General features: G+C 36.4%; 1 protein-coding gene across 2 annotated transcripts in view; it reads left to right on the top strand.

Annotated features, from left to right (window-relative positions):
• The window catches only part of LOC107136651 (calcium-binding mitochondrial carrier protein Aralar1), a 224,861-nt gene that overhangs the window by 174,219 nt on the left and 37,639 nt on the right, over nucleotides 1-13,003 (top strand). The window contains exons 1-2 of one of the 2 annotated variants that reach the window (XM_015478946.2): nucleotides 7-80; nucleotides 1,035-1,088. In XM_015478946.2, coding sequence (XP_015334432.2) covers nucleotides 69-80; nucleotides 1,035-1,088 — 66 coding nt within the window. In that variant the 5' untranslated portion in view covers nucleotides 7-68. Of the gene's footprint in view, nucleotides 1-6; nucleotides 81-1,034; nucleotides 1,089-13,003 lie in introns of those variants that run through there. The other variant, XM_048812484.1, reaches the window with a different exon arrangement.

Genomic DNA, 13,003 nt, shown 5'->3' with positions numbered 1-13,003 from the left:
CGCGCGCGCGCACCCTGACAGCTCGGCCCTGCTCGCTCACTGGCTCGTTCCCGGCTTCCGAGCACAGCATGGCGGTCAAGGTGACTCCAACTCTCTGCTGCTGCCTTTATTGCATAAGAGACATTCCAAGGGCCCTGCCTGCAGCCCCCCAGCTCTCTCAATTTCCTTCTTTGCGTAGTTATTAGATAGCGCGTCCTAGGGCTCCAGGTTGCGGGTGGGAGAGCTGATGGGCAAGGATCCGGAGGAAGAGGATGCCCGGCTGGGGGAGGGGAAAGAGGAGGGATTGTGAGTTGGAGGGGTTGTGAGGACCACTGGTCAACGAAGGAAGAGTAGTGTGTCCTGCCCTAGGTCCATGGGATTGTGAGCTCGGAGTTGAAGAGCATCGGAAAGGGAGTGGGAGGAAGTGGCAAGTAAAGCCGGGGATACCTAGGGCATCCGTGTATTGCGGTGGGGGAGGGGGTGAGTACTGAGTAATTTGGGGCCTCAATACTGCGGAGAGCAATGGTTGACATTTGCGTTGGAGGTTGCAGGATGTTGAAAGCATTTGTACTGGTGGCAGCTCTTTTAGGTTTTAGGTTAGATGGGGAACTAGAGGGGCGCTGAGATCTTTGTTATTATTTCTTTCCAATGGGAAGAAAGGCTGCTAATCCATGCCATTAATTTAGGTGTTTTGACTATCCTGTTGCTCCACTCTTGCAGGCCTCTTGATTTCAAGGTTGGTGGTTGCTACTGTGTTGTGGAGTAAAATAAAGAGTGATATTCATTTTCTTCCCTTTTCAGTTCAGAGGAAGCACTGTGTGTAATTTGCTATATCCCAGGCTATTCACACCCGCCTTTCCACCCTGTAGTGACAGATCTCAAATTTGACAGTTGTTATCAGCAGTTAGGGCTTTTGGGTTGTTTTAGACTAAATGCCCTTATAAAAGATAAGAGCATTGATTGTTAGCAGTTGTGAACTCTAATCTGGAGATTGTGTGACCTTTAGTGAAGCATTAACTAGCTTTTTTTCTTTTCTTTTTTTTTTTTCCTTACAGGTGCAGACAACTAAGCGAGGTGATCCTCATGAGTTAAGAAACATATTCCTACAGGTAAATTATGTAATTCATGTTTCATTGAAAAAACAAAAAGGTGTAATCAGTAGTTCATTTGAAGCCTTAACGCTGAGGAATATTCTATTTTCATGTATTCTTACATTGCTAGACAATATAATTTATTTTTCTCTTGTTGATGTTTGACTGAGGGTTTTCCTTTATATTAAGGGTTGTTAAGATATTTTCCTCAGGCCTTAAATCGGGCATCTGTAATCCTAGTTACTTGGGAGGCTGAGACAGTAGAATTACCTGGATGACATAGGGAGACGTTGTCTTTAAAAAAGAAAAAAAATTCCTTAAATTAATGTTGTTGTTGTTGTTTTTTTAATATGACTTAAGCGGTGTAAAAGTAGACTAAAAAGAACTTCCAGCTTCTCCTAAGTACTGAGGCTAATTAAAAAATTCAAAATGTATAGGCATTCTTATATAATTGATAGGTATAGTGACTAATTCTTCTTTGAAAGCTGCATGTTTTATAAAGTTTTTCTACTTAAAAACAATCCTCCATGTAATTAATTACAGATATAAGGCTACTGTAGGTATTCTTAATTTGTGTGTTTTCCCCCTCTACTTATTTATATTGTATCATAGGCCTTTGGAGGTTTTATTCCAAAATGTTGTCTTGCCAGGTGCAGTGAGTGGTACATGCCTGTAATCCCAGTGATTGGGAGGCTGAGGTAGGAGGATTACAAATTCAAAGCCAGCTCAGCAACTTAGTGAGACCCTTTCTCAAAAAATAAAAAAGGGCTGGGGAGGAGCTGGAGCTGGGGCTCAGCAGTAGCACTCTTGCCTGGCATGTGTGAGGCACTGGGTTTGATTTTCAGTACTGCATATAAATAAATAAAAATAATAAAGGTCTATCAACAACTAAAAAAAATAAAAAAGTTCTGGGGATGTGGTTCAGTGGAAAATCACCTCTGGATTCAATCTCTGGTACCCCAAAACAAAACAAAAAGTTGCTGCCTAAAATTCTTGCAAGGATCTACCTTAACTTTTGCTAAGCTTTTAGGATCAGAGACTTGTCTGTAGAATTAAAAGGAAAAAAAAAAAAAAAAGGTAGGCTTAGTTTTTTGTTTTGCTTTCTTAATTTCAAAAATTTCCTATGTAGGAAATTAAGCTTAAGAAGTAAATGTAAAGGGAAAGAAGCTAGTGTGTGTTTTTTTTAAATATTGTATTTTTTTCTGAAATCTTCTTTTGAGAATTTCTATTCTGGATCTGGGTTCTTGTGTAGACACTTTAACCTTGGACAGATTCCTGCTGGGTATTATTTTCCTCTGTAAAATGAAAGGTGACCTCCAAGGTTCCTTCCAATTCCAAAAGTCTGTGATTCTATATTAGGAACAGATTCTAACATACTCTGATGTGCCTGGAATAGATGACATTTTTATCTGAGACATGTGGTTTACTTAAACTATTGTTGGGAAAGAGACTGCATAGATGACCATCCATATGTATAGTTCATGAAGAAGAATTAGTAAAGGCTGGGGATGTAGCTCAGTGATAGAATATAATATACTTGCCTAGCATGTGCCCTGGGTTTGATCATCACACTGAAAAACAATTAGGAAAAATGAGAATATTAAATTTTATAAAATATACTAAGGGAAGTATCTTTTCTAGAACAAAAATAATTGTGATATAATTGCTCCATTTGTGGCCTGAAATTTTTATTTTTCACAAGTATTCTTGAGAATACCCAAAATTATATCAGTATTAACATAGCATATAATTATACTCGATGTTTTATGAGGAATTCCTATGATATCGTTAATTTTATTTTCTAGATTAGAATAGTGTGGAGGAAATCAGTTAGAATGTTGCACGATGTACTGAAAAGAGCATTGGTCAAGGTAATTCCCAGGTCCACATCTACCTGGCTGTTGTTGTATGCTTAGAATAATTATCTAAGCTTTTTGAGTTTTATCTTCTCATGTGAGATTCAGTGGGCCATAACGGAATTGGAATTGAGGTTCTTCCAGCTTTAAAAATTGTGTAGGGGTAAAAAATCTGTGATTCTATATTGATTGTTTTTGTTTTTGAAGAGTGGTGTTGGTGGTGGTTGTGATGATAGGAGGGCTTGAAGCTACAAAGAGAGAGGCCAGGACTCAGCCTACCTCTTTGACAACTTTTAAATCTTACTTTTTCATTTAATGTTTTGCATATACTGTCACTATCTTTTTACATATTATATTGCAATACTGGGGATCAAATCTAGGGCCTCAGGCATGCTACGCAAGCACCCTGCCAGTGAGCCTTACCAGTCCCTTACAAAGTATTTTGATGTTGACTCTAATTTTATTTTCATACTGATAATTTGTAGAATTTATAACTGCATATGTAGCCCTAAGCATAAAGCATTGTCTCAAGCATTATTAATAAATAAGATCATGAAGACATTTATCTTCAGGAAAGCTAAAACTGCAAGGAAGATAAAATATAGCTAGTTGGATCAACAGGAGGACAGTTCCAAGTATTATATTAGGCAACTTTCAAGTATTTTTCCAAAAAAATTATTTATTACACATGCATATATGTTCTATTAATATTTTAGATTTAATAGAAGACAAAAATACATGCTAACTATGTATTTCTTTAGCACTTAAAATATTTACCCAGCAGATTGAGGACTATTTTCTATGTGCTGTGCACTTGTATTCTATTATTCATTAATAAATACTAAATAGATTAATTGAAGCAGAGAATTGAGCTAGGTCATGAATGATGATGGGCATGTGGTTGGACTAGCCTCTCTCTGAGGCCTATTTCATCTCTGTTTGGGGTTGAAGCTATTGAGAATAGTGAAGGCAAATGCAAAGCCTGTGGTAGAGCAATCAGACTGGCTTGCCTAGAACAGAGTAGCCATACAATGATGACAGTGGTTAAGAGATACTGATCATTTAGAGTGTGCTGTACATTGACCCAGTACTCTAAGGATGGTATGTTAATTTTCATAACTTCTGAGGTTTAGTGTTCTTGTTATGTAGATGAAGTTAAATGACTTTGTTAATGTCCCTTAGTTTATAAGTGGTAGAGACCAGAGTTCAAATCAAACTACAGAACCTATAATCTTAACCCTATACTATACTTGCATGTAAGATTCTGAAATGTGATGATTTTTGAAAGATAGGCATGTCAGGGACTAATGGCAACTTTGTTAAGAAGTTAAAAAAAAAAAAACCTGGTTATTTAGGTGATGAAATAAAAAAGTGCCTTTATGCTGTAACTACCTAGAACAGTTGGCAAGGAGTTTGGATTTGAAACAGTAGGGAGGCACTGTGGGTTTCTGAGTGGGCAAATTGAAGTGGTGAATTCTGGCAGCTCTTTGTGTATGTTGGATAAAGTGTAGAGAGATTGGAAGTAAGTGAGGCCATCAGCTAAGAGGCTATTGAAATAATACATGTGGGAGATAATGACCTAGAGTGGCTGATGACTGGGTAATGGAAAGGAAGGACAATACCAGGGACTTTGTAAGGGAAGAATCTATTGATTTGGTATTATATATGGAAGTAAAGAAGAAATAGTGTACCTGGAATTTTTTAAGATAGGTGTTAGTTTATTAGGCATTTATTTGGGGATTTTTTTTGTGGGATTGCTAAATAAATGTGACCCATTAAGTTAAAGTCAGGTTTGAACAGATACAAATTTATACAGGTGATAGATGAATCCTTGTAGTTATGAGAGTTAAATGTGAAATAAGCAGGACAGGATCAAAAGCTGATTTATACACAATGTTCATAATTGAAGTAGGAAGGAGGTGGAGGAGAACTAGGGATAATAGTCCCATGAAAGTTTAAGGTTGGAGTTTCACAAAAAATGTTAAATCAAAGGTTAACATATAAATTGTTATCAGTATGGTTTGGTTTTGGTAAGATTTGGGATTATTTGAGTTTAGGGCCATTTCAACTAAAGGCTACAGAGTACACCTACAAAAATGTGAAGTTATATGCCATGTATGTATTATATGTCAAAATACATTATACTGTCATGTATAATTAAAAAAAAGAAAAAAGACTACGGAGAAGATTTAATTTTAAGTTTTAGAATATAGTTGAAAGCTCTGTAAAATTGAGATCTGTGATAATAACCGTCTAACTTCATACTAATATGGCTCAAAACTCCTTTGTTGTGTAAAACAATTATATGTTCCTTTTTGAAAGTATAGATGTATTCATGTTTAGTGGAATTATATATAGGTCTGTGAGGAGGGCTTTGTAAGAGTAAAACATTTTTATAGAGAAATGAGAAATAGGTTCATTTTTTTTCTGTGTTCTTTATTGCTTCTCAAAATTTGATGAGCTATGTTTTCTTTCTTTCTTTTTTTTTGTGGTGCTGGGGATCAAACCCAGCATCTTGAGCATGCTAGGCAAGCACACTGCCACTGAACTACACCCACAGCCCACAGGCCTTTTTCAAATTTTATTTAGAGACAGAAACTTGCTAAGTTGCCCAGACTGGCCTTGAACTTGCAATCCTCCCATCTTAGACACTGTAGTAACTGGGATTATGGACATGGGCCACTGTGCCCAGCCAATAAACTGTATTTTCTGTTAGTTAAAAAAAAAAAAAAAATTACTAGGATTCTGCTTTTTCCCAGTGTACCCCCAACCCCCAAGTTCATGCAACTGGAGCACAAAAAATGAATTCTTATGTGTTCTACTGTGCTATAATTTTACAACCAGTTGTCAAACTAACATTTTACTATTACTACCCTTAAAACTGTCATTTTTTGATTTATCTCTTTCTTCTTTTACCTTTTTCACCCACACACTATCATTGACCTAGTTTTGCTACATCAGAAGTATACAGTAGCAAAAGGATACAATAGAAGCAGTGAAGATGCAGGGGAGGTAGGGACAACAGAAATGTGACAGGCTGTTTGTTATAAGCCTGACAAATTTCAGAATGAACGGTTGATCTTGTCTGTGCTTTCTGGCAAAGTAGATTTTTAAAAACTCTTCAGTGAATGATTTTTTAAGATTTCTTAAACTTTTTTTTAAATAGATAGACTTTCTGTTGTTCATTTATTAGTGTTATATGGTAAAAGCAACACTTTAAGATGGTACAACTATATATACCAGACCAAAAATTTAAATGAAAGATAGAATTCAAATATTTTGATTCTGTTCTTTTATTCACTAGCACCAATGTAACAGTGAAGATCATATCCCATATAAAGTTATGAAAATGCATTTTTTTTCTTTCTTGTTTATTTAAAGATTAAGTAGGAAGGAGATGATGCTAATATAAAGCAAAGAACGTTTTCTCTTTAGGGTTTTTATGATGACATAATTATTAGTGGAAATAAATGAACTCTTATATTGTCAATATTTGTTTACGTACTGTACATTTACTTATGTTTGGCTGTAGGATGAAGTTTAGAAGGAAATTAAGCAGAGCTTTTTAACCAGGGGATTCTTTCTCTTTATTGACATATACATTAGGGCTACCTTCTCAAAAGTTTGGGATGTATGCCTTAATGTTAGAGTTACAAAAAGATTATCAAGTATAAAAGGATGATAATATCTACAGAGGCCAAATGTGGAGGAAAAGGGACTCTTATACAGTATTTGTGGAAACAAAAGACTCTTTTTAAAGCAATCTGGCAATAGTTTAAAATAAAAAGTAAATATGCTGGCTATGTATCTTAGAGGTAGAGTGCTTGCCTAGCATGTGGGAAGCTCTGGGTGCAATCTGCAGGATAGCAAAGAAATAAAGAAAAAAACATAATTTGAACAAAGAAATCTTCTTCTTAGAATTTTTAAACATTTTATTCTAATTTGTTATATGTGACAACAGAATGCATTACAATTCATATTACACATATAGAGCACAATTTTTCATATCTCTGGTTGTATACAAAGTATATTCACACCATTCTTTTTTTTTTTTTAAAGAGAGAGAGATTTTTAATTTTTATTTTTTAGTTTTTGGCGGACACAACATCTTTGTTTGTATGTGGTGCTGAGGATCGAACCCGGGTCGCATGCATGCCAGGCGAGCGCGCTACCGCTTGAGCCACATCCCCAGCCCCACACCATTCTTGTCTTCATACATGTTTCCTAGAATATTTATCCCAGAGAAATAAAAATGCATATAAGAATATGTGCATTGTTAATTGCAACAATCATTTTTTTTTCTCAAAAAAGAAACAAATGCTATTAGGGGAGGATGGTAGAAAAATTGTGGAATAAGTATACTATGGAGATGCAGATACTACCAAGAATGAAACCTATTGCTGCTGATTTAGAGGAATTTTTAATGTACTAGTAAGTAAGAAAATATGAAAAGAAGCATGTGTAGCATGATTTTGTTTTGTGAAGCAATATATATATATATATATATATATATATATATAATATATATTTTTTTTAATATCTTTTATTTATTTTTATGTGGTGCTGAGGACTGAACCCAGTGCCTCACATGTACAAGGCGGGCGTCTCTACCACTGAGCTACAGCCCCAGCCCTTTATATGTTTTTAGTATGTATATTTACATATATATGTTTGTGTTTGATTTAATGAGCATTGAGAATGGTATGGAAGGAGATATAGTAGGTCATTAACTTGTTTGAGAGAAAAATAGGAAAATAAAAATAGTCTGAATGTTTGTATATTAAGGTTTGAGCAAATTAAAAAGTAAGAACTTGTTAATTCAAAACTTGAAGCTCATACAGGGCTTCTCAGCATAAACTGGTTTTATTAGCCATTCCAGATAAGGGTTTTTGTCAATTCTTTAGAATATAGGAATTGAGGATGATAACTTTTAGCTTTATTTAAGGAAGTACTGGTAAACTATATAGTGTTCTTATTTATTTTTATTTTTTTAGTGTTAGGCATTGGGGCTGGGGTTGTGGCTCAAAAATATGGTGGAGCGCTTGCCCAGCATATGTGGGTTTGATCCTTAGCACCACATAAAAAATAAATAAATACATAAAATAAAGATATTGTGTCCATCTACAACTAAAAAAATATTTTTTTTTAAAGAGAGAGAGAGAGAGAATTTTTTTAAAAAATATTTATTTTTTAGTTCTTGGCGGACACAACATCTTTGTTGGTATGTGGTGCTGAGGATCGAACCCGGGCCGCACGCATGCCAGGCGAGCGTGCTACCGCTTGAGCCACATCCCCAGCCCTAAAAAAATATTTTTAAAAAAGTGTTAGGCATTAAGGTCAGATTAGCACTATAGTGAAACTTTATCCTTAAATCATTTAAAAAGGATTGAGAAATTATTGATAAGAAATTTAGTGTTATTATTAAATGCTCTGTTATATTCTACTACCAATCAGTATTTTTTTTTATCTTTTTTTTTTTTTTTTTTTTTTTTTACTGTACTGAAATTTAACCTAAGGGTACTTTACTACTGAGCTTTATCCCCAAACTTTTTAATATTGAGATATGGTCTTGCTAGCCTCAACTTGTTTTCCTCCTGCCTCAGCCTACAGAGTTACTGGGATTATAGACATGCTCCACCGTGCTCAGCCCTAATCAATACATTACATTTTAATTGTCTATATGTGCCATGCTATATACTGTGTAAAGGCCTACCTTTATGGAGATAAGATAGAGGAATTCAGTGATGATTAGGATAAGAAAGAGGAGTTCAGTGAAGAGAGGTCCTCATGTTGGAGGAGTGAGGCTAAAAGGATAACAATAGATTGTGACAAATACAGTAAGAAAATAAACAGAATGATGAAAGGTTCTATTTTTCAATATTTTGCAAGAGGGTGGTCAGTAAGGCCCCTGAGGAAGTGAAGTTAGAGTTGAGAATTGAAAGGTTAAGTAAAGGTGGGGTGATGGAGAGACTTCCAGATGACTCACATATGCACAGGCTTAGAAGTAGAAAAGCTTTTGGTATGTTTAACAAATAGAAAGGAGGCCAGAGAGCCAAAAGCATCCGTGAGTGAGGGGGCTGACTGGTTAGAGATTAAGTAGAAGGAGCCACATCAAGTAGGACCTTGTGAATAGGCCATGAAGAAGAGTTTGGATTTTTTTTCTAGGAGCAGCATGGAAACCACTGGAGGACTTTTGTCTTTCCTTTTGGAAGTAGAATGATTGAACTTGTAATTTAAATAGATCAAATAATATATAAACTGTTTCTTTTACATTTCTGTGCTTTCTTTTGGATGACTGATTTATGGAGTGTGAGTCTATCCATTTAATTTCCTCCTAGCTACATAGTTTTCCTAGAATGTGTTAACTGGATGCAATTCTTTTCCTTCATGAGGCAGCAGAATGTAGCTGGAGCCTCCATGGACTTTGTAGTCTAACCTGGATTTGAATCCTCATTTGACTCCTTTTTTATAGTGTGGTGTCAGGTGTTTGCATTTGGAGTCTGTTTTCTCATCTGTCTTATAAGGGATACTACAACTAGCACAAAGGAATGTAACAAAGATTGAACAAAGTGTTATGTAATCTACGCCCAACACACGGGGAACCAAATAAAAGCTAGTTTTGTTGTCTATCTGTTTTGGTACCAGGGATTGAACCCAGAGGCACTCGGCTAAGCCACATCCCCAGCCCTTTTTAATCTTTTGAAATAGGGTCTCACTAAGTTTCTTAGGGCCTGGCTAAATTGCTGAGGCTGGCTTTGAACTTTCAATCCTCCTGAGCTGCTGGAATTACAGGTATGCGCCACTTCACCCAGTCAAAGCTAGTTTTTTTGTCCTTTTTCTTCTTTTCCAAGTTGAGGTGAGGATTCCTCCTCCACCCTCCTGAGTAGCATCTGTGTCCCTTGTTTCCCCCGCAGCTAATGCTGGACATAATAAAGCAACTAAGATGTTAATATGTGTTTATGATTTTGTACACATATTCAATTAATCACATTCTTGAGACATGCAGCCAAAGACCTTCACAAATCTCTGTATTCAGAAATATCAACACAAGAGGTAATTTCTCCCAATGCTGTAAGGTTTTGAGAAGAGATATAGCTATAGTGTAAAGCTGGAAGACTTGAGAGACTGTGGCAGGTGTTTGCAGAGTTTTCTTCTGAACCTTCAGTTGCCTAGTCAGGACCCAAAAAGGAATAGTCTAACCATAAGCTCTGAAATACCAAGACACAGACCTGAAAGACTTATGATTCATTCTTTACATATGTCACTTTTTCTTCTTTTTAATTACTATCTTCCTGTTCTGTCTAGCTCTTGCTTAGTAGTGTGGAAATGTCTGAAAACATCTTCCCCTGAACTTGCTATGGCCAGCATTAGGCTTCCAGAACTGGAAGAAACACATTTTTGGGCTTCACACATGTTAAGCAGGCAGTGTACCACAGAGCTACATTCTCAGTCTTTCTTTCCTAATTTCTAGAATAAATCTAGGAATTATTCTTTCCCACCCCCACCCTAAAGCATGTACCAGAGAGATGCAGTTATCTCATTAGCTAGATTTTGGTTTGAAATCTCACTCCTGGAACTGATGAGTAAGCCCCACTTGAATCACTTGTATAAATCAAGAGTGGGGGAAGGAGGCATATTTTAAAGGAAAATTAGCATGCAGTTACCCAGAAGGGGCAGGGAAATATGGGCAGGTTAAAAACAAGAAATGTGGAGGTACCACATAGAGGAGATTGGAAAACCTAGGATCCTGGAGATGGCTCAGGGAAGGTGGGAGACAGAGAAGAGAAGAGGCTTTTCATCACCAAATCAATGTTACTGTATTCAGTAGCTCTTTTTCTAGCACTGCTTTCATATTACCTGCAAAAATACTTTAACAACTACCCAAAATTAAGACCTCTAAAGAAGAAATGTTTTCTCACCCTTTCTTTCTTTAGGTATCTCTACTCTTCTTTCTACTAGTGGTCTTCCTCTCCTAAACCTCATTCTTGCCTGCTCCTTCCCTTCTTCTGGTCCCTGGCTCGATATTTTGTTGTTGTTGTTGTAGATGGATACAATGCCTTTATTTTACTTATTTATTTTTATGTGGTGCTGAGGATCGAACCTAGTGCCTCACAACTGCTAGGCAAGCACTTTACCACTGAGCCACAGCCACAGACCCCCGGCTCAATATTTTGAACAGCTCTGTTCAATACAGATTGCTAAGTGATTGTCCTACTAGGAGCCAGGTACAGTTTAAGGGGCTAGAGGTATGAAGTTGAATAAGACATCCTGGTTCTTAAAGGACTTATATTCTAGATTCATTTAAATTATATAATCATGCATCAATATTTGTTTTTTCTTCTGAAATGAGGTCTCACTATGCTTTCTAGGCTGGTCTCAAACTCCTGGGCTCAAGTGATCCTCCTGCCTCAGCCTCCTGTGTAGCTAGGACTGCAGGCATGTACAACATCCAACTCACATCCAACTCATTACAATTAAAAAAAAAAAAAATGAGAACATTCTGAAAAGGCTGAAGGCTTGAAGTTCTTTCTGAACTCTCCAAAATCCCAGCATTTCCCTGCTATCTAAGAAGTAATTGTTATTTTTAGTTAGTTGTGTTTCTTTCTGATCTTCTTCTGTGCATGTACTTAGAAAATATAGGGTTTGTGGTTTTTAAGAACTTAAGTGATAATAGCTAATGCTTACTGGGTCATTGTTATGTATTAGACACTATATTAAGTGTTTTATACAAACATTGTATTTAGTCCTCAGAGCAATTCAATAATTTAGATACTATTAGTATTCCCATTTTATTTATTTATTTATTTTCCAGTGCTAGGGATTGAACCCAGACCTCATGCATGCTAGGCAAGTATGTTACCACAGAGCTACATCCCTGGCCCAAAAATTTATTTTTTCTTTCTTCTTTCCTCTTTTTTTGTATTGGTAGTTTAAAATTTTGAGACAGGGTCTCACTAAGTTGCTGAGGATATGGTTAAATTGCTGAGGCTGGTCTTGAATTTGCAATCCTCCTGCATCAGTCTCCGGAGTAGCTGGGATTATAGGCCTGAGCCATTGTGCCTGTCTTATTTCTGTTTTTTTTTTTTTTTGGGGGGGGTGATGGGGATTTAACACAGGGCCTCACACATGGTGCGCACTTGCTCTACCACTAAGCTCAACCCATAGCTATAGTATTCCTTTACACATGAGGAAACTGCTCTACAGAGTTAAGTAACTTGCTCAAGTTACATAGTAAATGGAGGAAACTTGCTTTATGTATTTTAAGGCACTGTTGTTTTGTTTGTTTTTGTTTTTTACTTTATATTATTTGGAGATACAGGTAGGTGTTAGTATATACAGAATCATCCCAATTTTTTCTTAGCTTTAAAAAAACTTTTACTATGGAAGCCAGGTGGGTGGTGCACGCCTGTAATCCCAGCTGTTTGGGAGGCTGAGACAGGAGGACTGTGAGTTCAAAGCCAGCTTCAGCAACGGCAAGGTGCTAAGCAACTCAGTGAGACCTTGTCTCTAAATAAAATACAAAATAGGGCTGGGGATGTGGCTCAGTGGTTGAATGTCTTTGAGTTCAATCCCCAGTAGCCACCCTTACCCTGCAGAAATACACAACTTTTACTATGGAAAATGTTATATACAAATTTATAGGAAATAGTATAATGAATCACCATTTATTGTCACTAAGCTTCACCAATTATCATGGCTAATCTTGCTCCCTTTATATTGCAGCCCCACTGACTTATTTTGAAGCGGTTCCCAGACATTACATTCTTGCATCTATAAATATTTAAGTATGTATCTTTAAAGAAAGGACTCTGAAAAACCAAACCAATACTGTTAGCATACCTAGAAAAATTCTCTAATAGTCATCAATTTATTCATATGATTGTTTCATATTTTTAAAATCACTTTATTAAAAACAAAAATATATCACCAGATATAGTGGCACATGCCTATAATCCCAGCAGCACAGGAGGCTGATGCAGGAGGATCATAAGTTTGTAGCCAGCCTCAGCGACTTAGTAAGGCCCTAAGCAACTTGGAGAGACCGTGTCTCAAAAAAAAAAAAAAAAAAAAATAGGG

The sequence above is a fragment of the Marmota marmota genome, unplaced genomic scaffold, assembly GCF_001458135.2.
Source record: "Marmota marmota marmota unplaced genomic scaffold, marMar, whole genome shotgun sequence".
Classification (NCBI taxonomy): Eukaryota; Metazoa; Chordata; class Mammalia; order Rodentia; family Sciuridae; genus Marmota; species Marmota marmota.
Note: the sequence above shows the minus strand (reverse complement) of the source record. Positions and strands in the feature narration are given on the sequence as shown.